Genomic DNA, 26,707 nt, shown 5'->3' with positions numbered 1-26,707 from the left:
TATATATATATATATACACACACACACATATAATTTATGGACTTCTTATTTCTGAATAATTTTAGATTTACTGAAAAGTTGCAAAAATAGTTTGAAATTTTTGTATACCCTTTACCCAATTGCAGTTTTCCTTAATGTTACCATCTTTCCTTTTTCAAAACTAAGAAACCAACATTGGCAAATTATTTTGAATTAAGCTCTAGACTTTATTCATATCTTACCAGTTTTTGCTTCTGGTGTCCTTTTTTCTGGTTCAGGATCCAACCCAGAGTAGCACATTTCATTTAGTCAGCATATGTCATAGGCTCTTCTGGTCTGTGAGAGTTACTCTGACTTTCCTTGTTTTTCATGACCTTGAGAGTTTTGAGGTCAGGTATTTTGTAGAAAGTCCCTCAAATTGGGTTTGTCCTGTGTTTTGTCATGGTTAGACTGGTGTTATGGGTTTGGGGAAAGATTACCACAGAGATGATGTGTCTAACTCATCATATCAGGTAAATGACATACACATGACACCCCTAGTGATGTTAACCTTGATCACTTGGTTAAGGTAGTGTTTATTGGCCAGGTTTCCCCATTGTAAAGTTGCTATTTTTCTATTTCCACACTCCTTTTTTTTTTTTAAGTGAATTACTAATTCCAGCCCACCCTAAGCTCCATCTCCCAGAGGAGCAGAATTTACATATATTGTTTGGAATTCTTCTGTGAGGAAAATTTGCCTCTTATTCCCCACTTATTTCATTATTTATATCAGTGTGAACTCATGTACATTTGACATATACTTTTTCCTCTTTTTTCACAATAACATTGTGTTATAAATTTTTTCCCATGTTACTATCATGGTCTTTATAACCATCATTTTCATGGTTGCACCTATTTTTTTTTATATTTTCCATTATTAAGTTTTCAGTCTTATAAATTATGCTGCAGTAAACATCTTTGGATACAACGGTCTATGATTCTTTGTATTCCAGCTCTGAACACAGAAACATAGGAAGCATTCAATAGATGTTTATTTGGGGTGGGTTGGTGGATGGATAGATGGATGGATGCTAGGCTAGCAATATAAACCAGTGGTCCTTTGAACAGTCCTCTCACTCTTGGCCTATGAAGATCTCAAGTCTAAGTTAAATGTGTAGAAGAGAAATGTGAGAACTTCCTGGAAATCAAGGTCTGGCTTTCTGTGAACCACACCTAGTTTGTAACAATAAACAAAGGTCCTTAGAGCCAAGTAAAGATTGTGTACTGTAAGCTAGTTTCCTGCCTCTGGCTGGAACACATTTGGATACTTTATCAGTTTCAGCAGTCTTTCACGTGGCTTCACTGCTCTCAGCTTATCTTGATTTTAAATACCTAGGGTGCTTTTACAGTGATGGCGAACCTATGACACGCGTGTCAGAGGTGACACGCGAACTCATTTTTTTGGTTGATTTTTCTTTGTTAAATGGCATTTAAATATATAAAATAAATATCAAAAATATAAATCTTTGTTTTACTATGGTTGCAAATATAAAAAAAATTTCTATATGTGACACGGCACCAGAGTTAAGTTAGGGTTTTTCAAAATGCTGACACGCCAAGCTCAAAAGGTTCGCCATCACTGTTTTAGGACATACAAATATCATCAGATCTCCTAGTTTAGTTCCTGGCAAGGAAAAAGCTGGCAGTTTAATAATAAAGTGAGTGAAGGACATTTGGAATATTATCTCCTCTGATAATGACTGCTGGAGAAAACAAAACAGAAATCATTGCAAAAAAAGAAGCCGAGGGATGAGAACAGTTTCATCACTTCAAAATTTGGGAAAGCAACCACTGCAGAGATTTGGTGGTAAGAGATAAGACAGCTGAGAGCGGAGGTAGTCAGAGCCAAGGTTGGAACACCCTCCGTCCCTTGTCTCACTTTTGATCATTCTTTTTCCCACTGAGAGGCAGGGAGGGAAAAACATGATCAAGAGCAGAATAAACCCCAAATGGTTCTCCCACTCTCCAGGAAGAGTCGTGTCTATTTTGTAGAAAGTTAATGAATAGTTGAACCCACACAGACTCTGAGGGGGTGGACTCCCATCTATATTAGAGTCCTCTGTGGATCCCTGGGGAAAAATAACAGGGATACCTTAAAGACAGACCCTGCAATTAGAGACCCCCAGGGTTAGTTGGCTTCATATTCATCTCAGATTTGAGTGAGTATTCTATTGAGGCTCTTTTGGTTGGAAGAAACCAGACCTGCTCATGCTGGTAGTAATAAGGTCGAGAACCATTATTACAAAGATTCATGTGGCGAAGAGGAAAACTGACCAAATTCGCCTGACTACAGGATCCAGTGACTACAAGGGAAAGGGAGGCAGCCAGGAAGAGCATATGTGGGCTGAACCTGTCAGGGCCTCTTTCTGCCTAAGACCCTCTGGCTCTTGGTTCTTCTGGCTTAACTTGGAAGGGCTTGTGCTGGGTCTTTGGGGCTGTCATTGAGTGTCTGCAGAAGAAGGGCTGCTGAGTTTAGAGTGATTAAAGAGGACAGGTGTTTGACAGTGGTAAGTCAGGGCCACTGCTGCAGCAAAAGCATCCTTGTCAGCAAGGACCTTCAAAGGGTCCTTTCAGCTGTCTATTTCCTTCCACGTAGGACAGTTCCTTATTTGAATGGCCACCTGGCAAGTCATTCATTCATTCCATTCATTCACTTGTTTGTTGTTCTATTAGGGGAAAAATATCAAATAACAAGATTGTGTGAGACGTGATCTAACCGGAGGTTTAGTGAGTGTCAAGGGCTCACACAGGGTGAGTACAGTAGAATGCTGTTGGGGAAGGCCAGGATGTAGCTGAGTTAGCTCTTGAACGGAGGAAAGACCAAGGTATATTTGGGAAACTGCTAGTGGTTCAAGAGATCTGGCTGGGAAGCTGCAGTGTGGCCATGTATTGAAGATTCTTTCTGTGCCAGGGGAAGGGACCAAACTTTATCATACGGGGAGAGAATACCGGTTTTAGGCAAGGGAGTGTGACCCCACAGTAATGCTTTCTGTCCTCCCCACTGTCCAATCTCTTTATCCACACTATGGAGGGCAGTAAGTTCCCAAATAGTTGATGGCTGATTCAATAGGAAAAGACTGGCATGGCTGGAGGCGGTTGGGATGTAAGGACCTGATTTGTGTGCTAGTGGTAGAAAAGGAATGAGATAGATTTCATTTAAAGAGAGAAATCAATTGAACTTAATGATGACTAGTAGGAAGGAGATAAAGGAGACAATACTTTACTAGCCAAACATGCCACCTGACTCAGAGAGGAAGGAGTCGAAGACAACTAAATTTAGAAATTGGGGTGAGTAATGATTAGGTTTTGGGAAACAGGATATTTATGTTTCATATTCATCTCAGATTTGAGTGTTCTATTGAGGCTCTTTTGGTTGGAGATGAATAAGGGTCATAGAAAGTTACAGGGTGGAGCTGGAGCTCCATTGGGCCACAAGGTAGAAACTCAGAGCCAGCTGTTTATAGAAGTGGGGACTAAAGCACCTAAGATAGGGGTGGAGAACATCTAGCCCGCAGGCTGTATAAAGCCCACGAAATCATTTGGTCTGGCCCTGCCAAAGCATTAGAGGTGAGTTAATTAAATGTTTGACCAAATATAGCAGGCTAATTTTGTATGGCCCTCAAATGATGTTATAAATATCTAAACGGCCCTTGGCAGAAAAAAGGTTCCCCAACCCTGACATAAGACAATGCAGATGTTGTGGAGAGGAACACATGCCTCACCTTAAGTGATAGTTACAGCAAGGGATGGACAGGGGACACACCTGTGCACTGGAAAGGACTACGTGCCACAAAATCTTTTACGCATGAAGAAACAGAAATCTGGAGAGGTGACATGATCTGCCCAAAGTTATATAGCAAGTCAGTGATCAAGCATCTAACCCACTTTTCCTGAACTGTAAGATCCAGTTCCCTGGCATTCTAACACAGACACCGACTGGATTTTCAGATGTGCCTTCTTTACAGTAGACGCTCCGTACTTGACTACCATTTCCGGATAGTCAAGGCAGGCAAATAAAAGGCAGAATTTTATTTCCTTAGTTTATTAAAGAGGACAATGAGCTGTTAGGTATGTGTGAATTACAGCAAGTAGGAGTTCAGTTCAGAACATGAGTTGTATACACAGAACATCTTGATTTAGACTCTTGCTCCTTTTATGTTAATTTAACAAAAAGCTCTAAAGCCTCAACGGAAAAAGTCAAGTACAGCTTCATTTAAGTGGAAAATATTTGCCTTCCACTCTTCTGCTGTGTCCTGAATCTTGTCTCCGCCTAGTAAGCAACCGTTTTCCCTTTATTTATAGAAAAGAATACTTCCTCCCTCCCATTTCATTCAGAAGGAACTCTTTTCAGTGCATTCAAAGCTTCTCCCCACAACAGGAGGGACTCTCAGACACTGGTTAGCTGCAAAGTGCTTTCAAAATATCCCACCCTCATTCCTCTCTCCCCCTGCTCTCCAATAAATAAGTAAACGGGTCTTTGGACAGTGGTGACAGCAGAGTGTCAGGGTCACTAAAACAGATACACAACCTAAAGGGACAGGGTGGGGAGGTGAAGGGAAATAAGTGAGAACCCAGCAGCAGGTGAGACTGTTGAGCTCGGCTTTGGAAACGGTGTCAGCATTTTCCATCCTTTGATCCTATGCTAATATGAAACAGGCAGCGCAAAAATGAGAGGACGTCTCTCCTCCAGTGTAGTGACTTGGAATGAGGAGCTGGATTTGTCATTTCAACCAAAATGGGGAGCCTTGAGTTTTACGGGATCATTCCCAAAACTCCTTGAAGGACAAGAGAGCTGCTGGTCAGTCCTTCAAAACAGGGCTGGTCTGGAGGCCTTGGCTTTCAGAGACTCCTCCACGAATTAAAGGGAGAACGGCCTCAGGGTCTTCCAAGGGGGCAGAGGGACCAATGCCACTGGTGAATCCCTCCCTGCTCCCCTTGCCCCGGTGATGCCTAAGATCTGACTGTTACCTTATAGTCCCTGCTACTTCCTGTGAGACTCCTGGTTGCCTCCAGCTCAGGCACTTATCAGCTTCCACCAACCATGTGCAACTTTCTGTTCAGCTTCCTGGGGCAGCACACACGCCAAGTTTCCCTGACTAGCAAGCAGCAATGGAAAGACAGGTGCATGGGAAGAAGTCAGTCCCAGAACAAAAATGCTGTGGGTTTTAGGTCACAGAGCTGCCAGCCCTTGGGGAAGCGATCCTAACCAGTGTTTTAGAAACAGGTCAGGAGCCTCAGCAACTTAAGAACAACCACAAACATACATGGTCCCGTCAGCAACTTCTCCCATCAAACACACATTAAAAAAAGGGGTGTGTGTGTTAAAGTTAGTAATATGAAAAGGATCAATAAACGTATGACTATCACCAAGCTAAAGAGTTAAGTGCATAATTGACGTAAAGTCTCTTATTCTCCCAGGAACACTTAGACTCACAAACACAAATTGTCAGGTTCTCTAACACCACTAATCGCAGGAAGCTTTTCCCAACTTTGACCAAAAAAAAAACTAAGGCAAGAAGAGATCAGCCACCAGGGAGGGTCCGAGCTCTGTTACAGCACGGGGAAAGAGAGGATGGAATTGGGCCATACTTTTACTCAGAATCACAGTGACCACCTAACAGAGGATGCAGCAGCAAGAGACCCACCAAATAAGATGGCGGATGGGGTTTCTGTCCTCAGTTTAGGATGGCATCAGGGACTTGTCTGAGCTTGAAAAATCAGATCTGCACCAGAGGTAGGGACCTTATCACCTAAGAAGAGACCAACAGCTTTTCTGACTGAATAAATTACCCTTAATCAGCCTCATTTATGCTTGGTGTAAGGCTATAAATGGGCCTGGCTGAAGTATTAGTTCTGTTCTTTGCTTCAAGCCCATCAGGGAAGATAAAGTCAGCGAGCGGTCACATCACCTGCGCCTAAAAGACTTCAAGCTAGGAAGTCGTGGCTGCCTCTGTGAGGTCTCTGTGGATTCCAGGGGAGTAAGAATGCTGTTTCTATGGCCTCAAAAATAGCGAAGTAAGCTGGACACAGTGTCCTGTCCTCTGCTGCTTCTCCTCAGGGCATGGTCTGCTCTATTTCAGGACTGGGAGGGAGAAAGCTCCATCCTCCTGTTTCAGCAGCAAAGGAGAAGTGAGTTGGTTGAGACAGGCCTGGCTCAGAGGCTCCAGAACTAAAACAAAATGAAACTGGAAATGATACTTGAGATGCAGCTGCAACCGGATCTGGTCCAGGTGAAGGAGGCCACGGATGTCGGAGAATTGGGTTTCACTGTCCATTCCCCTGGCAGAGGCCCTGCAAGCTTCACTTAAGGACCCATGTGTCAGTTCTGATGGAAATACCTGGTACCTACGATTTGTCACAGCAGACTGGACCCCACCAGCCCAACAAAGGTTGGCTCTATATGGACATTAGACAAGTCATTAAAAAATGATAATAATGATAATTAAAAAAAGAAGTGGGGAAAGTCCTTAAAAGGGCGGCTCAGCTCTGCGTTGTGTGACCCTAGCCCCGAGAAAAAGGGCGTGACGTGCTTTCTTCAGGTGGTCTCCAGGATGGTCGCCTCCAAGGCCAAAGCTCCCGTGGGCTCCTCCTCGTAGTCTGACGTGTAGGACTCCAGGCTCTGCTTGGCCAGCAACTCCCGCCGGGCCTGCAGTCGCTCACACCGGGGACAGCTTCCACATTTGAAACAAGCTTTATGGTAACACGCTTTACATTCTATTGGGGACGGAAAGGTGACAGAGAAGAGCACAGGCTGTATTACCTCGGGCTGGAAGTGAGTTGCCGCTACACCCCTTCCCACCTCGTGGCCCAGGTTGCCTGCGGTAAACACAGGGAGCTGCTGAATCAGGGCAGAAGCTTACTAATCGGGGTGGCTGAAGGGAAGTACATTAGCTTTGTGTTCAGTCTTATCTGCCCACTCCACACCTGGCACCAGCCCTCACCTTCACAGGTCCGGCATTTATGGAGCTCAAAAGGGAAGATGATGTCATCCTCGTTCTGACAGAATTCGCAGATGAAGCCCTTGGCTTGGCAGAGCTGGGGAGGAAAGGGACAGGCAGCAAAATGAGGGAGAGAACCCCAGGAACTGGCACAAGAAGGTGAACAAAAGTGAAGGGAGGGGCAAAATATAAATGAGACTTGAATGGGCTCTCGGGTGTTCTCCCACTTTCAGAAAAGAGACCCAGGCTAGACTCAGAAGTATGACAGGCAAACTAGGACCAGGCTGGGCAGTGTTAGACAAAACTTCAAGGTGGAGATGAGAGGCACGAGTTTCAGAAACTCCACCCATGAGTATGGCTCCCAGTGAAAGGAAGAAAAGTGCCTAAAAGTCTTCCTAAAGTCAAAATTCCAGTATGGGTAATGATTGCATCTTGAAACTAGAGACCCAGTGCACGGGTTCGTGCACTGGTGGATCCCTTGGCCTGGCCTGCGGGGATCGGGCCAAAATGGCCTTCCGACATCCCCCGAGGGGTCCCAGATTGCGAGAGAGACAAGAAAATTGAAGCTTACCTCAGAGAGGGCAAAGTATTTCCTTTGGTCACAGTGACTGAAAATACTAAAGTCAAGACCCACGCCCTCTCCAGATGCTAACCCAGGTTCTCCTCCCACATCATGGCAATTCTCTGGTGAAGGTCTGCCCAGTTACTCAGGGGCAATGCCAGCACCAAATCCTCTCCTAATTCTAGATTCTTTCAATCTGGATGATTTAGCTATTCATCAACCTAGGGACTGGCAATCCTGTCCAGCTTCTTTCTCAGTGTTGACAGGCCATTTCAACGTCCTGGAACTAAATGGCAAGAACCCTGGGTCCACCCCACAACCTGTATCCCTAGGCAAGGGTCCAGTCACACACTAAAGTGAGACTTTCTTACCATGCATCGCTCCACATGGGCAGCCCCCGCCCTGGTGAGCTCAGCAAGCCGGGGCCCCAGCTCCCCCTTCCTGGTTGCAGTGAGGTCATTCAACGAATACAGGTGGAGATCCTCTGTCAGGTGGCCTGGAACTGTGTCAAAGGAATCCAGAAGGCTACAGGAGAGGAGGGGAGGTGCATGGGAGCAGAGAATGAACACCAGAGTAGGATAAGGGAAGAGAAGGGGTCCAGGCAGAGGTAATGATGTGGGCAACGCTCAGCCAGCCTAGGTGCTCCAGGCCACCCCCACCCTCCCACACTACCAGGTGTCTGGATGGCAAAAGTGACTTTTATACCCTTTTGCAGAGTGATTAATGACAGCTTGCAAAAAGTGGTGGGCCTGCCCTGGAGAGAATCACCACAGATTTCCCCTTCCAGAGAGAGGAATACAGACAGCTACTGCTTCTCATTTACCTTTTCTGGAATTTTCTGCAACATCCCCCTACTCTCCTTCTACACATAACAAGGGCCAACTGCTGGGACATGTTTCTGTCAGAGACATTAACTCAGCCAGAGGCCTCCATGCAAGACTTACTCTTTGGCCAATCGGCATGTCTTGAACATGTTCTTCATGTGATACAGCTGGATCCGCAGCAGCTGAGGAGACAGATGGTGTGGTGGTGGGTGTGGGGAAGAAGGGGTATGAAAAGAAGAGAAGCAACCATTAGATCAGCACCTTTAAACCCTGAGAGTCAGACTGTTCTCTATACCGGTAACTTAACAACTCACTTCAAAGTGACCTCCAGTCAGCCCCTCTGATGGGTCAGTCTCCCAAATCACATACACAGTCAGGAGCCGCTAAGAAATCCAGAGTTCAAATTTCCCATCTGAGGCCCTATTCTCCATTCATAATATTTTCAGAGAAGGGAGAAATCCTGCTGTTGCCAGTGAGTGCTACCTATAGCTTCAGAGCTGCCGTGGCAGGTTTCGGATTCTAACTAGACAGACACCTGGGAAATGGCAACAGGAAGTACACAGAGACAGTATGGACGGTGAGATGTGACAGCAATGACACGGTGACAAAGAGAAGCATGGTGATCGTGGGAAAGTCTGTACGAACACAGGGAGAAGATGCGAAGGGTAATCTCTGGTGTGACCTTTTTCAAGGGTCTTACCCGAACTTGATTGAGCAGCTTGACCTTCCTGTAGAGGGCGCTGTTGATGTCCTGCACATTGAAGAGAGGATCATTCCAGATCTTAATGAGCAGGTCCTTGGAGAAATTGCTGACATAATACTTGCTGAAGTCCCACTTGCGCAGAACCCGGCTGGGGATGACCATCTGGGCGTTCTCATGGCAGCACTGACAGAAGTACTTGCCCAAGTACTCACAGTACCGCAGCCGCTTGATATAGTCTAGAAAAACCAGGAAGTCAAAAGGTCAGATATGTCTTCCTCATCTATATAAGCTGGTGAGGCAGCGCTGCTGTTCCTTTTGAAGAGCAGGAGGAATGGCCAGGGGGCTCTAGCCACCTCTGTTTGAGCTCCCAAAGTTGGCAGCAACCTATGTAGTGGGGCCTGTGGCTTCTGTGTACCATCCTGGAGGCACCTCAGAAAACAAACCCTGCCAGAGTTGGTGTCCTCCAAGAACTTGGTCAAAAGTACCAAATTTTCCCTGGTATACACTCCTGGCAATGTGCTCCTAGAAATAATTCCCCTCTGACTGCCAGTGTTCTTGCCTAGTCTTATCTCTTCCCCTCCAAGCCCCTTCCTTCCTTTTCCCAATTCTGTCTGTCACCTCCTCTTACTAGTATTACCTCTCTGACCAGATCTCCCTGCCCAAATAAGTGGGAGGGTAAAGCCCTTGGAGTCAGTATGGGCGCGAGAGAAGATACTCACCAGGGTCTGTCCGGATGCCACATCCTGCACAGCGGTAATTCTGCTTGGCCACAGCAATTTTCCTCCTGTGGGAAGGGGAAGGGAGCGGACTGGCAGATACCAGCAGCATGAGGCCTCCGAGATGTGAAGGATGAGGACACAAACATAGGGCTCTTGTTAAGGCTGGAAAGAGGAGCATTCACCTATTTTTTAGAATTAGACAAACGGAACCTACTGGGAGGACCAATTCAAACCAAGGATTAAAAGAATTTAGGTGTAGGCAACAATTCTCCTCAATAATGAACCACACTTTCTGTACAAATGTACAAGATGAGAAATAGTAAAGAAGAGAGAACAATAGAAAAGAAAAGCAATCATCCAAGGATAAAAGACTAATCTCCAGGTTGCTCTGTGAAGGAATGGTAGGATTGAGTAAGACTTACAGACAAGATGGAAATCCTCTCCCGCTGCCTCTTAGAATTGTGTGGGATGTACAGTTAGATGCAGAGACAGGAGGATGAAGAGACAGCCCTGACAATCCAAAGAGAATGTATCTTTTTCAGGGGACACAGTCACTGGCTACTCACGTTGGGGCTGGATGAACATTAAAAATTATCTGAGGTCGGGGTGGGGCCCACTCCAGGTTGCCACGAACACGGATACGCAGTTTGTAGATGTCAGCATGCTGCCCATCATCTGGTGAGATGGGCAGCGAGTCAGGGATGGGCAGGAGCTGCAGGAGAAAAGCACAGGGTGATCTAACATAAACAGTCTGAGGGAACACGGATGCTTGAGCCTTCTGGCCATGAAAGAAGCACAGTCAATGAAAGACGTTTCAGGAAGATCATAGGTAAGAGCTTCCGGGAACCTTGGCCCTTGAAACCATGAGACACCAGGCTACTGGAAGTAAGAGCCTTGGTTCCAAGAAGCAAAAGGAACAGGAGCAGCGTCCCAGTGTGGTAGCACCCATTGCTGATGCTGTCCCAGACCCACCCCAGGACTCCTGGTACTCCAGGGTGCTTCATGCCTTACTCAACGGCAGAACAAAGAAGAATCTGAAAAATTCGCTTTTTCACAGTGTCTCAAAGGTGGTCACACACAGGTCTGCCTCTGGGTCTCGTGAGCAGTCATGTGGAATAAGGACAGTGGAGGAGCCATTATCTGTTTTTTTGTTTTTGTTTTAAAATTTGAGTTTACATTTTTATTTTTAAAAAAAATATATATTTTATTGATTTCAGAGAGGAAGGAAGAGGGCGGGAGAGATAGAAATATCAATGATGAGAGAGAATCACTGATCAGCTGCCTCCTGAACACCCCCTACTGGGGATCGAGCCTGCAACCCGGGCATGTGCCCTTGGCCAGAATCGAATCTGGGACCCTTCAGTCTGCAAGCTGACGCTCTATCCACTGAGTCAAACTGGCTAGGGCGCCATTATCTGTTTTGACAATTGCTAGGCAAAACCTAGGTAAGCATTCATTCATTCATTCAACAAATTTGTAAGAATGGCTTCTGTGAGTAAGGAAGGAAACACAGAGGCTCATTCTAGATTGGGGACATGTGACAAAAGAGAACAATATCAGAAAGGCTCACAACCTCCTGGGGCTGGACAGAGGGTAGAGAAAAAGAGCTGAAGAATCTACCTTCTGAGGGGCATCATGCTCTGGAACTAGCCACTCTAGCTCTGAGGCGGCTGGGAGCTGCATCCCCTCAAACTGCTTCAGGAGCCCCATGGCTACTGCCTCGGCGGACGTGGAGTGGAGGAAGCAGTGGGAGCTGGAAAGAAGAGATTCAAGGAAGGCTGAACATGGAGAAAAGGCAGGAAGACGAAGCCTTCCTTTCGGGACCTGCTACCACACGCAGTGACTTCTGGGCTGAGAACACCCACAGTCATCCCAGTCTGCTAAGCTTCTTTTCCTATCATCTTTAGACACATGTGTATACTGGTCTTATAGTCCTGAGACCTAGGCTCATATCCCATTTATCTGCAATGCATAGTACTGCTAGTTAAGAATTCTGTATCACTTCAGTTTCTCTATACTTCAGTTTCTTTACCGCAAAATGGGGATCATAACGCCTGTTTACAAAATAAAGTGAGTAAACTGCTTTGTGGTCTATGAAGAGCTATTGTTACTCACAAATGAGCTACTACAATGTGGAACCTGTCCAATTTGATTTCATAGTCAGAAATCATGATCACTCTTTTCAATTTCGAGGCCTAATCATCTGGGGGTGTCTGGTATAATCTGTGAGGAAAGAAGGAACAATCCATACAGTGAGCTTTGCCTCCACCAGAGCCCACCCTTTTTGAACCATTGATCTTCTGCTCTCTTGCCCTGGGCTTCCCACCATCAATCAGGCAGGCTCATCACTTAACCTTGCCTCTTTGTGAACTTGGATGGCTTCATCCATGGTCTTTCCCATCCTATGCCAAGAACCGGGTTTGTTTCTGCATATACCCTAAGGTTTATTTATTTTTTTTCAATTACAGTTTACAGTCAACATTATTTTGTAATAGTTTCAGATATTCAGCATGGTGGTTAGATAATCTTATACATTACAAAGTGATCCCCTGATATTTCAATTACCCACCTAGCACCATACATAGTTACTACAATATTATTGACTACACTCCTTGTGCTGTATTTTACATCCCCTGACTATTTGTAACTACCAATTTGTACTTCTTAGACCTAACATATTCACTTCTGAGTATGTATCTGAAGAAGCCTAAAACACTAATTCGAAAGGATTTATGCACCCTTATGTTCACTGTTGCGTTATTTACAATAGCCAAGATATAGAAGCAATCCAAGTGCCCATCAATAGATGAGTGGATAAAAAAGCTGTGGTACATATATACAATGGAATATTACTCAGCCATAAAAAAGAATGAAATCTAACCATTTGCAACAGCGTGGACATCCTACAGGGTATTTTGCTAAATAAAATAAGTCAGACATAGAAAGGCAAATAGCATATGATTTCACTTATATGTGAAATCTAAAAAACAAAATAAATGAACAATGATTTTACTTATTTTTTAAAAAGTACTTACAAGGTCTGGGAGGAGGAAATCAAGGGTTTGCTGTTTGAGGCTGTGCTCCTTCTGATGTCAGCATCTAAACGGAAATCAGAGATGAGGGGAGTAAGGGATAATAATGGAAACCTTTCCAAGCTATTGCAGCTAAGCACTCAGGGTGGCATCTAGGTGCTACATTCTATGCAGGATAAGCAGCAAAGTCCAGGTGAAGCTCTGCACATAATTTATAGTTTGGCTCTGCTCAAGTCACAACCAGGCTGATTAGTGAAAGTAAGCATAGCACGGAGAAGGTCAAAGTGGCTACAAGTCCAGGTGAAATAACAAACTCAGACTTGGTGCAAGACAGTGAACAAGAAAAGGAAGCATCCTAAGGCACACAGGGACACACCCTACACCAAGCAGAAACCCAAAATAAACTACTCCACTCTCTCCCTCATTCTCTAAATCTCAAGCCCTCTTAAATAATAAACTCTCAGAGGCAAGAGCTTTATCTAGCTCTTTTTCATAACAGAATCAATACCTAATATAGAACATGGATCACAGAAGTTACTCATTAAATGTATACGGAATTGGAACTTTTCTCCTAACATCTGATCACTATTGATATTACTCCTGAATGTGAGAAGTCTTTCCATATCCTTAAAAAAAGCTTCATGGAAAGATTGCCTTCCTGGCTGGTAGTAAAGAATTTGTCAGGAAAGAAAGAATTTCCCTGTGGCTTGGCAACTCCCTGGAGATGCTTGATAAGCAACAAATTTGCACAGAGCTATTATTCAACATGATCTTTAGGCATAATTGCAGAAAAGTATGGCAGACTTTTCAACACATATTTCTGATAAAGAATTTTGAAGAGGATTTCTAATAATGATATGCCTGAACCTACAGAGACCTCATCTACCCAAATACTTCAATGGGAGGAATGTGAAATATAGCAGTCATGTCCAAGAAAGACAAATAGAATCTATTCAGTCATGAAAACAAGACTGTTCAGATAAATCTAATCCCTCATTTCCTTTGATGCCCAATGAAAAGAGCTTCTTTTCCTAATTAAACCTACACAATGATCAATCTACTGCATTCAAGCCTCTCAATAGAGCTCACATGACATCATTCTGCACTTGGCTATGAGTAGCTCAATTGTTCTCTACATTTCCTCTCTATATATATTTTTTGTATGTACCATGTGAGAAAATGAGATCGTGTCTAATTCTTCTGTTTGGCCCTAAAATACTTAACACAGGCTCTGTATACAAGTATATATTCAAATAATATTCCTAACAAACCAATGTCTTCAAAGCTATATACACAAGAGAACAAAATTAAAATTTGTCAATTTTCATATGCTTTCTAAGCATAGCAAAACTCAAGACAGAAAGAGCATTTTTTACTATTAAATAACAGATTTTATTTTATTTTAACAAATAAGTTCATATATATCATAATTATCTGCCTGAATTTGAACCATCAAAATCCAGATCCCAGTATGTTGCTAGTTGTCTATTCCATTCTAAATAGTACTAATGGAGGAGAAAAAAAAATTCAGGGAATAGTAGACCTTCATGGACCATTTGGTTTGTACCATTTATGTGATTAACACTTACACTGTCTTGGATTGTGCTTAAGTCTTGCCTTATCCTTATAACCCTCAGAGTGTTTTGTACATAATAGGTTTTAAGAAACCATTTTCCAAATAAATGATTAATTGGCTAAAAGCAAAAAGCAAACTTTAGCTTGTTTGACAGTGATAAAAAAGGAAAAATGAGAGAAGATCTTAGATATCCATGAATAAAGAGTTAACTAATGCTGTTACTTTAGGACCAGGATATTAAATAAAACAGCAGAGAGGAGAGGTGACTGATATTTCATGATTGCTATGGAAACCATCATCTTCATAAAAACTATTCAGCAATTCTTCATACTCAAAGAGAGAAAGTCTTATTTTCTTTGAGAGAAAATTAAACTTTCCTCTTTGAAAAATATAGTCAAGTCATACTTTTTTTAAAAAAAATATATTTTAGTGATTTTTTTTAACAGAGAGGAAGGGAGAGGGATAGAGAGATAGAAACATCAATGAGAGAGAAACATCGATCAGCTGCCTCCTGCACACTTCCTACTGGGGATGTGCCCACAACCAAGGTACATGCCCTTGACCGGAATCGAACCTGGGACCCTTGAGTCCGCAGGCCGATGCTCTATCCACTGAGCCAAACTGGTTAGGGCTCAAGTCATACTTTATCACATCACATCTCCTCCTCCTCCTCCTCCTCCTCCTCTTCCTCGGTGCAATGATTTCCTAGCTCATCATGAATCCTACCAAGAGTGTGGAAGACCATAGAGATCTGGATGTCAAGATCTTACCCCAGTAGAGGAGGGGACAGGCAGCACCTGATATCATAAGGGACATGACTCCTGACACTGGTCAAGTATCATGAAGGCCTGTGGGTACTGGGCTTCTGCTGCATCCTGTTGACTCTCTAGTCTATGGCGAACCTATGATACGTGGGTCAGAGGTGACACGTGAACTCATTTTTTTGGTTGATTTTTCTTTGTTAAATGGCATTTAAATATATAAAATAAATATCAAAAATATAAGTCTTTGTTTTACTATGGTTGCAAATATCAAAAAATTTCTATATGTGACACGGCACCAGAGTTAAGTTAGGGTTTTTCAAAATGCTGACAGCCGAGCTCAAAAGGTTCGCCATCACTGCTCTAGTCAGTCCAAGCAGATGACTAAGTAATGTGGTTGGAACACTAGTCAAGTATTTGGATAAAAGTAGACAAGGGTCTAAGATAATTAAGGGGTAAAGAGAGAGGAGGAAGCTATTCATCTGGATGGATTACATGTACCCCAAATGAAAACACCTTAGAAAGAACTCTGAGAAGCTTTCTTTCTAAGTGGAAGTTAATATAATTATGAAACTTTTTATCAATTCGGTTACAAAAACATATTTCAAATGTTTCTGATGCTTTAATAGGACAAGGCTATTACTACTGACTGAAAAAGTTAAAAAAATATATAAACAAACAACAAAAATAATGACATGTTATAAGAAGAATTTTTGCATGTCCAGATACTGATATAGGGATACTCAGGGAAGAACTGGTTAAAACTTTGGTACAGTAGCAAAATCAACAAAGGCATAGGAATAGAGTCAACTTCAGAATTTACTGGCCAATTAGATGTTGGTTTCCACACTGCTTTCCTTCTAGCAGATAAGGTTATACCCAAGAATACATCTAGAAATCCAACACCAATGAATTTTCTATAACTGCTGATTCAAAAGGAAATACTTCAAAAAAATCAAAAGGAAACACTTCAATATGAAGAATCATAATTATTCTTGTTATAAAAGGAGAAAAAATATTTTAAAGAGGGAGGGTAGGGAGAAGCAACTGATTACCTTGAATTAGATATAATTTAAAAACTTGTCAAAAAACACAGTTCATGAACTTCCCTCTTTATATATTTTACCTATTTTCAATTTATTGCCTTTCAGCTGCAAACCTGTCCTTTTGTCTGTTCTATGAGAGTGGAGCTGGACTTGTAAAAAGCAATCTTTTGCTAGCTGGTGCGATGTTAACTTTTGTCAGTAGAGGGCACTGGAGGGACACTGGAAGAGGAAGGGTTTCTCCTGCCGGTTCTTGTGTGCTCCTCTAGGCAGACGCCTGTGCTGCATGTGCCTCTCCCCAGAGTAAGCATGCCTTCCCATCGCCTTGCAGCCGAGTCCTACTAGTGATACATCTTCTCATAAATGGCTTCCCGTGGCACCTCCTGGAAAAGCTTCACAGCAAGAACCACCTCCCATGAACCACCTCCCCCAGCTCCCCTTGAGTTCTGAGGCATGGCACCTCCCTGGGGGAAGCCTCCTCTAGCACCCCAGAGAATGATTTCCTGGTGAGGGCCGTTGGCATGGCATCTTATGTGGACAGCATCCCCTGGCACAGTCTCAGGGCTGCTCTGCAGCTTCAGAGAACTTCTCTACCATCCAGTGAGCCTGGAGGTCTGAATCTCAACCTTAGAGATGTGGCCTCTTCTACATTTGTTCCTACCCCGGGTGCTCTAGCTCAGTCGTAGGGATAGTGACTGCTGCCTCTATCTGCTATTCCTGAATGTTCTACTGTTCTCTTTGCTCCTTATGAGCCAGTTTCCCATTACTTTGTTCCTGCATTATAGTTAATAATTCTTTATATTAAACTTTCCCTATTCAAATTACTGTGTGGTTTCTGTCTCTTGAGTGGACCTGACTAGATACATATGTGCAGAAGACAGAAATTATAGGAGAATCTAAAAAGGAAGATAATGAAGAATTGATGCAGCTGTAACTGACGAGGATAAAGAAGGGTTAGGGATAAAAAGAATAACAAAACACTAAAACTAAAAAAGTTGAAAAGACTATCTGGAATTGGGAGCTTACGAATGATATCATACCAGTTTGGTAGACACCATCAGAAGAAACAGGTAAGGTGAAAGAAGCCAGAAACAAAAGATCATATATTGTATGATTATATTAATATGAAATGTCCAGAAAAAGGCAAATCTACAAGAGACAGAAGGTAGATTAGCAGTGGACTGGGTCTTGAGGTGGGGAAGAAAATAACTGTAAATGGGTACTTACTGGGATGGCGAAAATGTCCTAAGACTAGATTATGGTGATGGTTGCACAACTTGGTAAATTTACTAAAAATTATTATAAACTTAATTAAAGTGGTTAAATTTTGGTATGTAATTATGCGTCAGTAAAATTGTTTTTAAAAAAGAAATAGATGTTAATTAATACAAAGCTTTCTATGATTACAAGGTTTATATCCACTTTATTGCTAGGAGGAAGTAACTTTCAAATCTATTTCCTTCATAAACACTTCTGTTCCATATGGTTTATTTGATGAATCAGGATCTAAGAAAAGTGATTACATTAAGCAGAGTATTACATGTGCAGAGTATTTATCATAGACGTTGTCCATAATATGATTCTTAATTTTTCCAAGGATGTTATAGATTCTGATGACCTTCCTAGGATAGTATTACAAAAGACTCTTTAATAGCATAAATCATTTACAGTGATCAAAAAGAAACCTCTAGCCCTAGCTGGGTTGGCTCAGTGGATAGAGCGTTGGCCTGCAGACTCAAGGGTCCTGGGTTCAAATCCGGTCAAGGGCACATGCCCAGGTTGTGGCTTCCTTCCGGCACCCGGGGGAAGGAAGGCCTACTCTTGCACGAATTTCGTGCATTGGGCCTCTAGTAATCAATAAACACACAATCAAAGGACTGCGATTGTAAACATTAAAAACCAGTTAAAAAGTGACAGAAAAATATATGTTAAGCAAGGAAAGACTATGTTAGAATAAATTACAACAATTCAGGAGTAGAGAAAAAGGTACCTAATTATTTTTATTTCTCTAAATCTTGATCTAATTTTAAACAATTATTTTAATTTCTAGTTGCTGACAATATTAAGTTAAAATTAACTTTAATAAAAGTCCCAAGTTTTGTGTTTGTGAGTTGTAAAGCCACTTTGAGTAGAAAACTGCTACTTTCTTTGTTATCCACCTACAGAAAGGCTATCTGCTTGGATCACAAAGCAATTACTAAAGCCAAACATGTGCAGCATTAAATCCTAACTGTAGGCAGAGTACCGAGGAGAGAGATTTTGGCTCTGGAAATTCAAAACTCTAAAGAGACACTAAGCTTCATGCCATTCTCTCTGACTTTTGCTATCTGGATACGTGGCAGTAGCTTAGCTATAGTTTTAAACTAAAATTTCTTTACCTGACCATTCCTTTCTACACTACCTCCACCAGCCATAACAACTACTTAATCTGTAAGTATCACTGTAGGGAAAGACAAACAAGGACCATCTCAGTGAGGAGGATTGTTGGGATCATATGAGGAAGAAGAAAATGAATATCTAAAATGTCCCTTGCCCTAGCCAGTTTGGCTCAGTGGATAGAGCGTCGGCCTGCAGACTGAAAGGTCCCGGTCAGGGATTCCGGTCAAGGGCACATGCCCAGGTTGCAGGCTCGATTCTCACTAGGGTGCTTCCGGGAGGCAGCCGATCAATGATTCTCTCTCATCATTGATGTTTCTCTCTCTCTCTCTCTCTCTCTCTCTCTCCCTCTCCCTTCCTCTCTGAAATCAATACAAATTATAATTAAATAAATAAATAAAATAAAGTGTCCCTAGCTGGCTTAAGCCCAATTTTTCAAAGCTAGTTCTCCAGACCCTTTAGTCTTCATAACCTTGACAGGTGTCACATGAACTATGTATAAATTCACACACATGCATGTATGAGCACACCCACGCTGGCAACAAAGGCTACCTGAAAACATCGAGGCCATTGACACTGAGAGTCCATTCTTTGACATGTGAGTCAGGTTAGATCCTTCGCTACCATCTGTGTAATAATGATTATAAAAAGGGGCCCTTTAGTATTCAGACAGGAAGTAAATCAATGAAAATGACAGTTTTCTATACCAAATATTCCTGGAATCGGGACTTGACTTTTGCTCTAAAAGATGAAACTGATTTTAGGAACTTAAATTTATAGGTATACTCTACAGGTATACTTTTCACTATAGCTTTGGTTCTCAACCAGGGAAAGATTTGGCCAGATTTTATCATTGGCAATGTCTGGAGACATTTTTTATTGTCATGGTTGTGCTATGAGCATCTTGTGGGTAGAGGCCGGGATGATGCTAAACATCCCATAATGCACAGGGCAGTCTATCACAACAAAGAATTATGGGTTTAGAGTTTGAGAAACCCTGCCTTAGGCCTTTTCTTTTAAGGATTTCTGTTTGGAACTGACTAGAGACTTAGCTGATTAAACGTCTTCTCTGGGCCCACTGGTGTATTTCATGCCACCTCCAGGCAAGCTATTTCAAATGTGGCTCCTCCCATCTTATGCAGCTTCCCCTGCCTCTTTGCTTTGCTACAAGGGGCAGACTTATCCACACCCAGTGAAGCAGCATGTTTTAAAATTACCTTAATATCACCCTCATGAAATTCCGTTGATTCCAAGAGAGAAGCAGAACCTTTTTATTTATTTATTTATTTTAATTTGGATATCAAGTCAATCACAGACTGTGGTAAAATAAAAAATACATATTTGGTTTCTGGACCAGTTCCTAGCACAGAGCTCCTAAAATTCATTATTTCCTAAGTGACAGGAATGTCTTTTGTTATCCATAATGAGCCCCTTTCTATGAGCTTATACTATTTAATAGGGGGACTCTTGGGGACATCCAGATAGCTTGGGTAGGTCTGGTTACCAGAAGAAATTTTAGCCACAACCCCAATTTCGCAGGAGGAGAGAGGGCCTGGAGATTAAGTTTAATCATTAATGGCCAAAGATTTAATCACTCATGCCTGCACAATGAAAGCTTGATAAAAACTTACAGTGATGAGGACTGGGGGAGCCTGCTCATTGGTGAACATATGGATAGGACAGTGGCACACACTGACTCCACAGGACAGAGGTTCCTATGGACACTTTGGGACCTTGCCCTATACACCTCTCCATGTAGCTGTTCATTTTTACCCTTTATGATAAACTATAATTGTAAGTATAGTGCTTTCCTGAGTTCTGAGTCATTCTAGTGAATTACTGAACCTGAGTAGGGAGTCATGGGAACCCCTGAATTTGTAGTTGGCTAGGGAGACATGTGGTGATCCTGGTGACCCATCTATGGCTGGTATTTAAGCAGGGATAGTCTCAAGGATTATGATCTTAAGCTGTGAGGTTAGGTCTGTGCTCCAGAAGTTAGTGTTAGAACTGAATCGTAGGACACTCAGAGTTGGTGTCAGAGAATTGGGGAATCATTGTTGGAAAACCACATACAAACAAAAAAAAAATGAGTTTTAAGTGACTACTACTGTCATGAATAGAAATCAGATATATTAAGGAGAATACAGAAGAAAGATTTCCTGGAAACCTGGAAAAGTATGAGTAAAAATTCTATTTCTGAATGGGGAAGAAACCCAGCTACCACACCTAGAGGTCTGTGCAGGTGAATGAGTTCTCTGGATTAGTGTAAACAGGAAATCAAAGCCTCATTCGATAAAAGATCTATCTATTCATCATCATGTTACAATGGAGAATTACAGGTACAATTCACCCTCTATAAGAAAATTACTTGGTTTCAGCCATGGGGGAAAAGCTATGTCCCTGAACTGCTGTTTTTTGTTTGTCTGTGTGTTGCACTGATGGGAACTCAAAGAAATCTATGATTTGCAGAAATGAATGAACCCATTAATCATAGGTTAACCTAATTTAACAACTGCCTTCCCAGATTATGACCCTCCCCTTCTCTATGCAGATATCTGTTATCCTTGGGTAAGGATTAACAAAACAAACAAACAAAAGTTTGTCATTCTGCTAAGCAATTTGCCACTGAGAGAACAGAAAATAAAGCTCTACTTTGTAAACTTAATTTTTTTCCCTTTTTTGCTTCCCCTCCCCACTCAGTGACTCTGTTCTTTTCTCTTAGAATTATAATAAAGCTCCTTTTAAACACTTTGAAACAATTTCAGTTGTGTTATGGAATACAAGAGAATAGGATGCTAATTTCATGTAGGTATGGGCCAGCCCGAGGCTCTTAGCAGGAGGAACCCAAGGGAGAATCCAAAAGAAAGGTGCAATGGAGGAAGAAGCACCAGGTGACTTCAACGACCAGTCCACTCCACCCGCAACACTTCCTTTCGGTGTTCTTTTCTGCTTAAATTTAAAAGGGGTTTTGTTTTTAGCAAGAGAGGCTGTCCCTTACAATAACCCACAACATTCCACCATGGACCATACTGAAGATCACTACTTAGGGAAAACTTCTCAGCCTGTAATTCAAAATTAAAAGAAACCGGTAATGAAAGCGCCCTTGAAACCAAGTGCCACTTCTTACCTTGGATTTCAAATTCATCAACCTCATCAGCAGAGCCAGAGTCAGAGAACTGTGTGGAATCACGGGAGCTGAACTGGGAGCTGCTGGAAGTGACCCGAAAGCCTGTTAACATCAAAAAAAGGGGAGGAGGGAATAAACAGGACAGAAAAACGTCTCCTACTTCTTTGGGTGTCACAACAAAAGGGACCTGGTATGACGTCAGCAGGACAGATGCTGGGGAGGTGGAAACTAGTTCTGCTTGCTGGCCGATCTTTCATTCATGAAGTTAATAAAGTTTCGTGTAAATAGTAGGTACTATTATCTGGGAAGGGAATCTGGGGCCAACGGTCTTAGCTCTCCTCATATCAGAAACCTATTTTTTGGAAGATATTTCTGAGGTAGGAAATGGATGAAGTCTCGGACTCTGGTCTGGTAGAAAAAAATAAAACCTAGAAAATCTTTTCTGACAGAAAAGGAACCCTTGGCTTGGTGATAACCTCTCAAGTTAAGACAGAAAAGAAAACCCAGGAGGCACCAAGTTCTCCTGAGGCAGGAAGACGCAGGAAGAGAGGTATTTCGAGCCTCACTCACTGCCATGCTCGGTCTCCTGGTACCCAGGGAGCAGGTTCTTGGTGCGAATCTGCTGGCGGCGAAGGCGGATCTTCTGCTTCAGTTCCTGGATCTCTCTATCGCTGTCTTCCCCCTCCTCTTCCTCCTCTTCCAGACACTGGCTCATCATGTTGCACTTCATTAATTCAATGGCAGCAATCAAGGACTCTGAGATACTGAAGTGGGCATTCTCCTGGGGGAAGGAGAGCACCAAAGAAGTTGTTCAGCAAGGGGTTAGAAGTATTGAACGCCCCGCTGATTACACTGTCGGGAATAAAGCTTCCAAGGCACACGCTACTGTTCTTCCAAACAGCCAGGGGAAATGCGTGGTTCTGCTATAAGGACAGCTGATGACCAGAAAACCTGTTCTACATTCTCTTTGCTGTCATACCTGTTCATGCCTGGCCTTCCTGTCCTATTTTCCACATAAAAATATGACAGAGCAGAGTCCTACATTTCCTATCAGGGTCTTTCCTAAAGCCATACAGCGGTACACAAAGTATTAAGTTAAATGTGATGTCTCAACATAAAGTGCTATAATTTGTAAGCTATAAAATTCTACAGGAACATTATTTATTACACTAGAGGCCCAAGGCAGGAAATTAAAAGAAACTGGCTGCCTCAAGGCCCCTCGGCCCCGCCCACTGGTTGTTCCAGAAGGTCATCCGGAAGGTCGTTCTACCATTCGGTCTAATTAGCATATTAGCTCTTTATTATATAGGATAGCTGAGCTTTAGAACAAAATATAGAAGTTGGCTCTAGAAAGAGTTTTTCCCTCAGGTTCCAGGGTCAAGGAAACAACAATCAGGTGGCTCAAATTCAATCCTTCTCTGTCCATGGCAGCTTCTAAGACAAAATCAATAATATTTCTAGAGTTGATGAGGAGCACAACTCCCTGAAGAGTTCTCCAGAGATAGAATTTGCTGAGCTTATCTTTATTGTGAACTTACCTTTTCTATAGTCTATACTCATGTTACTGCAGTGTGCCCCAAGACCTCTTTCAAACAAATGGTGCCCTAGCCAGTTTTGCTCAGTGGATAGGGCATTGGCCCTCGGACTGAAGGGTCCCCGGTTCAATTCCAGTCAAGGGCACGTACCTGGGTTTCAGGCTCGATCCCCCGCCCTAGTTGGGTGCCTGTGGGAGGCAACTAATCAATATGTCCCTCTCACATTGATGCTTCTCTCTCTCTGGCTCTCCCCCTTCTCTCCCCTCTCTCTAAAAATCAATGGAAAAATATCCTCAGATGAGGATTAACATAAAAAAAAAAAAAATAGAACAAATGGCACCGCCGCCCCTCAGATCTCCTGACTCAAGAGCTCTTAGATTCTTTAGATTCCTCACCTTTTCCAGGTCTGCACAGCTGCCAAAGTCTTGCTCAGACAGGTAGCTGATAAGGGACTGTCCTTCTGATGGTCTTCGGAACATGCCTTCACCTGAGCATAGGTACTGTCCACCCTCTGTGGGCAAATGGAATGTGAATATGAAAAGCTCTGCTTTGAAAAGCAAATCTGTTTGACAGTCACGCTTCTTCAAGAAGTCTGATGTTTTTACCATTAATGTTAGTCTTGAGTTTTCCTGCGTAACAGGTTGGAAAAAAAGATATCTACCTTCTAAAGGAATTCCTCTGAATTTCAAATCCCACAGCACAAAGCCTCCTGGTTAAAGAATGATGGAATGGAAAGCACCTGGAGAAAATTCTTTTACCACCTAAATTTAAGATGACATACTCGCTCTCCTACCCCACAAAAAAAAAGAAAACAAAAACCTGTGCTGAGAATCAGACAAGGAAACAACTGGCTTCTTCTTACGGCTGATTTCCAGGTGGAGCTCATCTTCTGGTAACTAAGCCCAGACACTCAAAGGCCTCTTTTCAAGGTCCCTCTCACCCACTCAGAGAGCCATTCCATCTGGCTCAACAGACATTCCTAGTGATAACACCCAGAGCATAAGAGGGGGTGGGACCGCTAAGTCAGAGAGGAGCAGAGAAACGGAGGGGCAGTGTGATTTCTAGCACGGGGGTTGAAATTGATGGAAGGGAGAGAGATACTGTATGGTGAGTACCCTCCACAGAGCTGAGACGAGCCACACAGCTCAGGGTGTAGCAGGCACAAGGGGAGAGCAAAGACACAATTGCAGCCCTGCCTTCCTAGTACTCACCATACTCCATGTACAGAGAGCTGGGTGTGCTGACTTCACTGCTTTGGCCAGAGTAGGGCAAGGGGCCTCTCAACTTCGACTTATCATTGCAGGATTCTAGTGTCAGTGGCCACCAGGAGTAAAAACACACACACATGAGCAACAGTTACATTTCCAACTCTGGCTTTTCAACATTTAACTGCTCCCATTCCCGATGCCCTCCCAAACAGGAGAGAGGTGGCACACCAACAGGGAACAGTCCAAGAATGCAGGGACACATGGGAAATCGGTATATTCCAAGGGGAAAAGAGAAAAAACGGGACCCAGAATGAAACACAAAGGGGAAAAATAAAATCAAATGAAAGTGGGTTTATGAATTCAGTCCTCTGTTCTTCCATCTTCTTACCAAATGTTCCATAATTATCTATCCTCTTAACAAACCAATTTATAAAACTGTCTTCAATTGGTAAAACAAATTATAAGCACATTGGAACTTTACTGATACCTTGACACGAGGTTTTAAACAATATCAGAAGGGTTAAATTCACCAAGGAAATACGAGACTATGGCTTCCCTTCAACCTGAAATGTAAATGTGTCCTACTTACAAATTTAACCCATTTCTGAGTGGGCAGAACAGCAAAACGAAATCCAGCAATGTCCTTAACACAAGCACCAAGACAATGCTAGAGAAAGCAAGGAGGATGCCTGGAACCGAAGGGCTGGAGGCCCAGCCTTACCGGAGAAGGAAGAGGGGGGTTTTAAGAGAAAGCTGGCAAAGTATGAAGTGCATGGATAGAAGTTTTCAAGGAACAGTGAGAGTTGGGAGCGGAGGAATAGCAGCAGGCAGGGCTCGCAGGAAATGAGAAAACTGATATTCTCCGAAGGGAAACAAAATTCCAATGTCACAGAAGGAAGAGCAGGCGGGAAAGCAGGTGGGTGCCTGAGAAATGAGCTGTATGCTCAGGGAGGGTGAATGACTGAGCTGCATCCAACCCATTTCCCTGACAGACGGTGCCAACTGGTCAGCTGCTCCCCTCACAAAATATGCTACTACGTGGTGAGAGATAACCTGTGTTCTCCTGGGCCTCTAAGATCTCCAGGGGTCCTGGCAGTGGGCTCTGCTTCTCACTACTGAACTGAAGCAAAAACCAGCAGTTACCACGATGCCTTGTTAACAAACCGGGACTTGGGAAGGACCTCTGAGGTCCCCAGTCAAACTCAGTGAACAACATAAACTCCAACACCAGCACCCTATTTCCTTACAATACGTAAAGGCCATCCAGCTGGCTTACTGAGCTTTCTGGGTCTCACAGACTTACTCCTCTTTAACCTGAACTTTTTCAAGCTAACATACCCAGGGGCTTTACCCATTACCAGGAGAACATGGTTTTCAGTCCTCCCTCACCACTCTGTTTTGCTGACACATTCCAGTTTAATATCTCCATGCATTATGGTACAATATTCAGTTTGAACATACTGTGACAACCAAAGAAACAGACCAAGTCACTAGAAAAAGCCTCTGCAATGGCTGGGATGAGGGGTGGGGAGGACCCGATAAAGGAAGGAAGACGGGTGACAGAAAAGGGAAACAGGAGAGGCCAAAAGCATGCATCCACATCCAAGGCCACAGAAAGGGAAGAAAACCCACTCTGGTGTTAATTCAAGGAAAATAAAGAAAGCTGTTCTAAGTACTCAGTTATAAGAAAAATTCTGCCAGTTTCATCATGATGCCTTAGACAATATAGCAGCTTCAGTTTCATCTTTGGACAAACAGGACTGACAAGTCTTGACTCTGCCTCCCAGAGCAGCTGGGAGACTGAATGAAGTATTTGGAAGTCGTGGGCCGAAAACACATCATGCAAAACATTGGTGTAGTTTTACACACAGGTCCAAGCATCACAGCAGGACCAGACTGGCCAGACTTGACTTGACACCAGAATGGAAAAGGAGGTTCTGGACCAAGCACACTGGTGACAGAGGAGCAGCAGAAGGAGGTGGTACACAGAAAGGAGGAGGACTGGCTCCCAAACCTGCAATGGGATCTTCAACTATAATGGTGATATTCCTGGGGCCTCCTGAACGTAGACAGACAGGTGCAGAGAGTCCAGGTCGAGGAAATGAGAACAGAGAAAGTGAGAAAAAGAGCGTCCTTCTATCTAGCCAGGTGGGGATTTCACTCCCAAGAGGGAACCCTTGTGCTGAAGGAGGGATGACTTGTACAAGAAGCTGCACGTGACCCACACTCCCGCAAACCCCTCTGCCTGGGTTTTCTCTGGCTCCCTTTCCAGTGCAGGTTACCAT

At 43.1% G+C, this 26,707-nt stretch overlaps 1 protein-coding gene across 10 annotated transcripts in view; it reads right to left on the bottom strand.

Annotated features, from left to right (window-relative positions):
* Window positions 1-4,048: 4,048 nt before the first annotated feature.
* RUBCN (RUN domain and cysteine-rich domain containing, Beclin 1-interacting protein) overlaps window positions 4,049-26,707 on the bottom strand; it is a 62,505-nt gene continuing 39,846 nt past the window's right edge. For 3 of the 10 annotated variants that reach the window (XM_005873151.2, XM_005873146.2, XM_005873147.2), the window contains exons 8-22: window positions 26,437-26,481; window positions 24,426-24,521; window positions 23,610-23,725; window positions 22,250-22,460; window positions 21,680-21,781; window positions 19,105-19,179; window positions 12,800-12,863; window positions 11,385-11,517; window positions 10,331-10,476; window positions 9,765-9,829; window positions 9,043-9,281; window positions 8,463-8,524; window positions 7,890-8,043; window positions 6,960-7,053; window positions 4,049-6,732 (exon numbers count right to left, since the gene is read on the bottom strand). In XM_005873151.2, coding sequence (XP_005873213.1) covers window positions 6,554-6,732; window positions 6,960-7,053; window positions 7,890-8,043; window positions 8,463-8,524; window positions 9,043-9,281; window positions 9,765-9,829; window positions 10,331-10,476; window positions 11,385-11,517; window positions 12,800-12,863; window positions 19,105-19,179; window positions 21,680-21,781; window positions 22,250-22,460; window positions 23,610-23,725; window positions 24,426-24,521; window positions 26,437-26,481 — 1,781 coding nt within the window. In that variant the 3' untranslated portion in view covers window positions 4,049-6,553. The remainder of the gene's footprint in view (window positions 6,733-6,959; window positions 7,054-7,889; window positions 8,044-8,462; window positions 8,525-9,042; window positions 9,282-9,764; window positions 9,830-10,330; window positions 10,477-11,384; window positions 11,518-12,799; window positions 12,864-19,104; window positions 19,180-21,679; window positions 21,782-22,249; window positions 22,461-23,609; window positions 23,726-24,425; window positions 24,522-26,436; window positions 26,482-26,707) is intronic. The other 7 variants (XM_005873149.2, XM_014545281.1, XM_005873148.2 and 4 more) reach the window with 7 other exon arrangements.

Source organism: Myotis brandtii, unplaced genomic scaffold (genome assembly GCF_000412655.1).
Source record: "Myotis brandtii unplaced genomic scaffold, ASM41265v1 scaffold4, whole genome shotgun sequence".
NCBI lineage: Eukaryota > Metazoa > Chordata > Mammalia > Chiroptera > Vespertilionidae > Myotis > Myotis brandtii.
The sequence above is the reverse complement of the archived record's forward strand: the minus strand, read 5'-3'. Positions and strand labels throughout refer to the sequence as shown.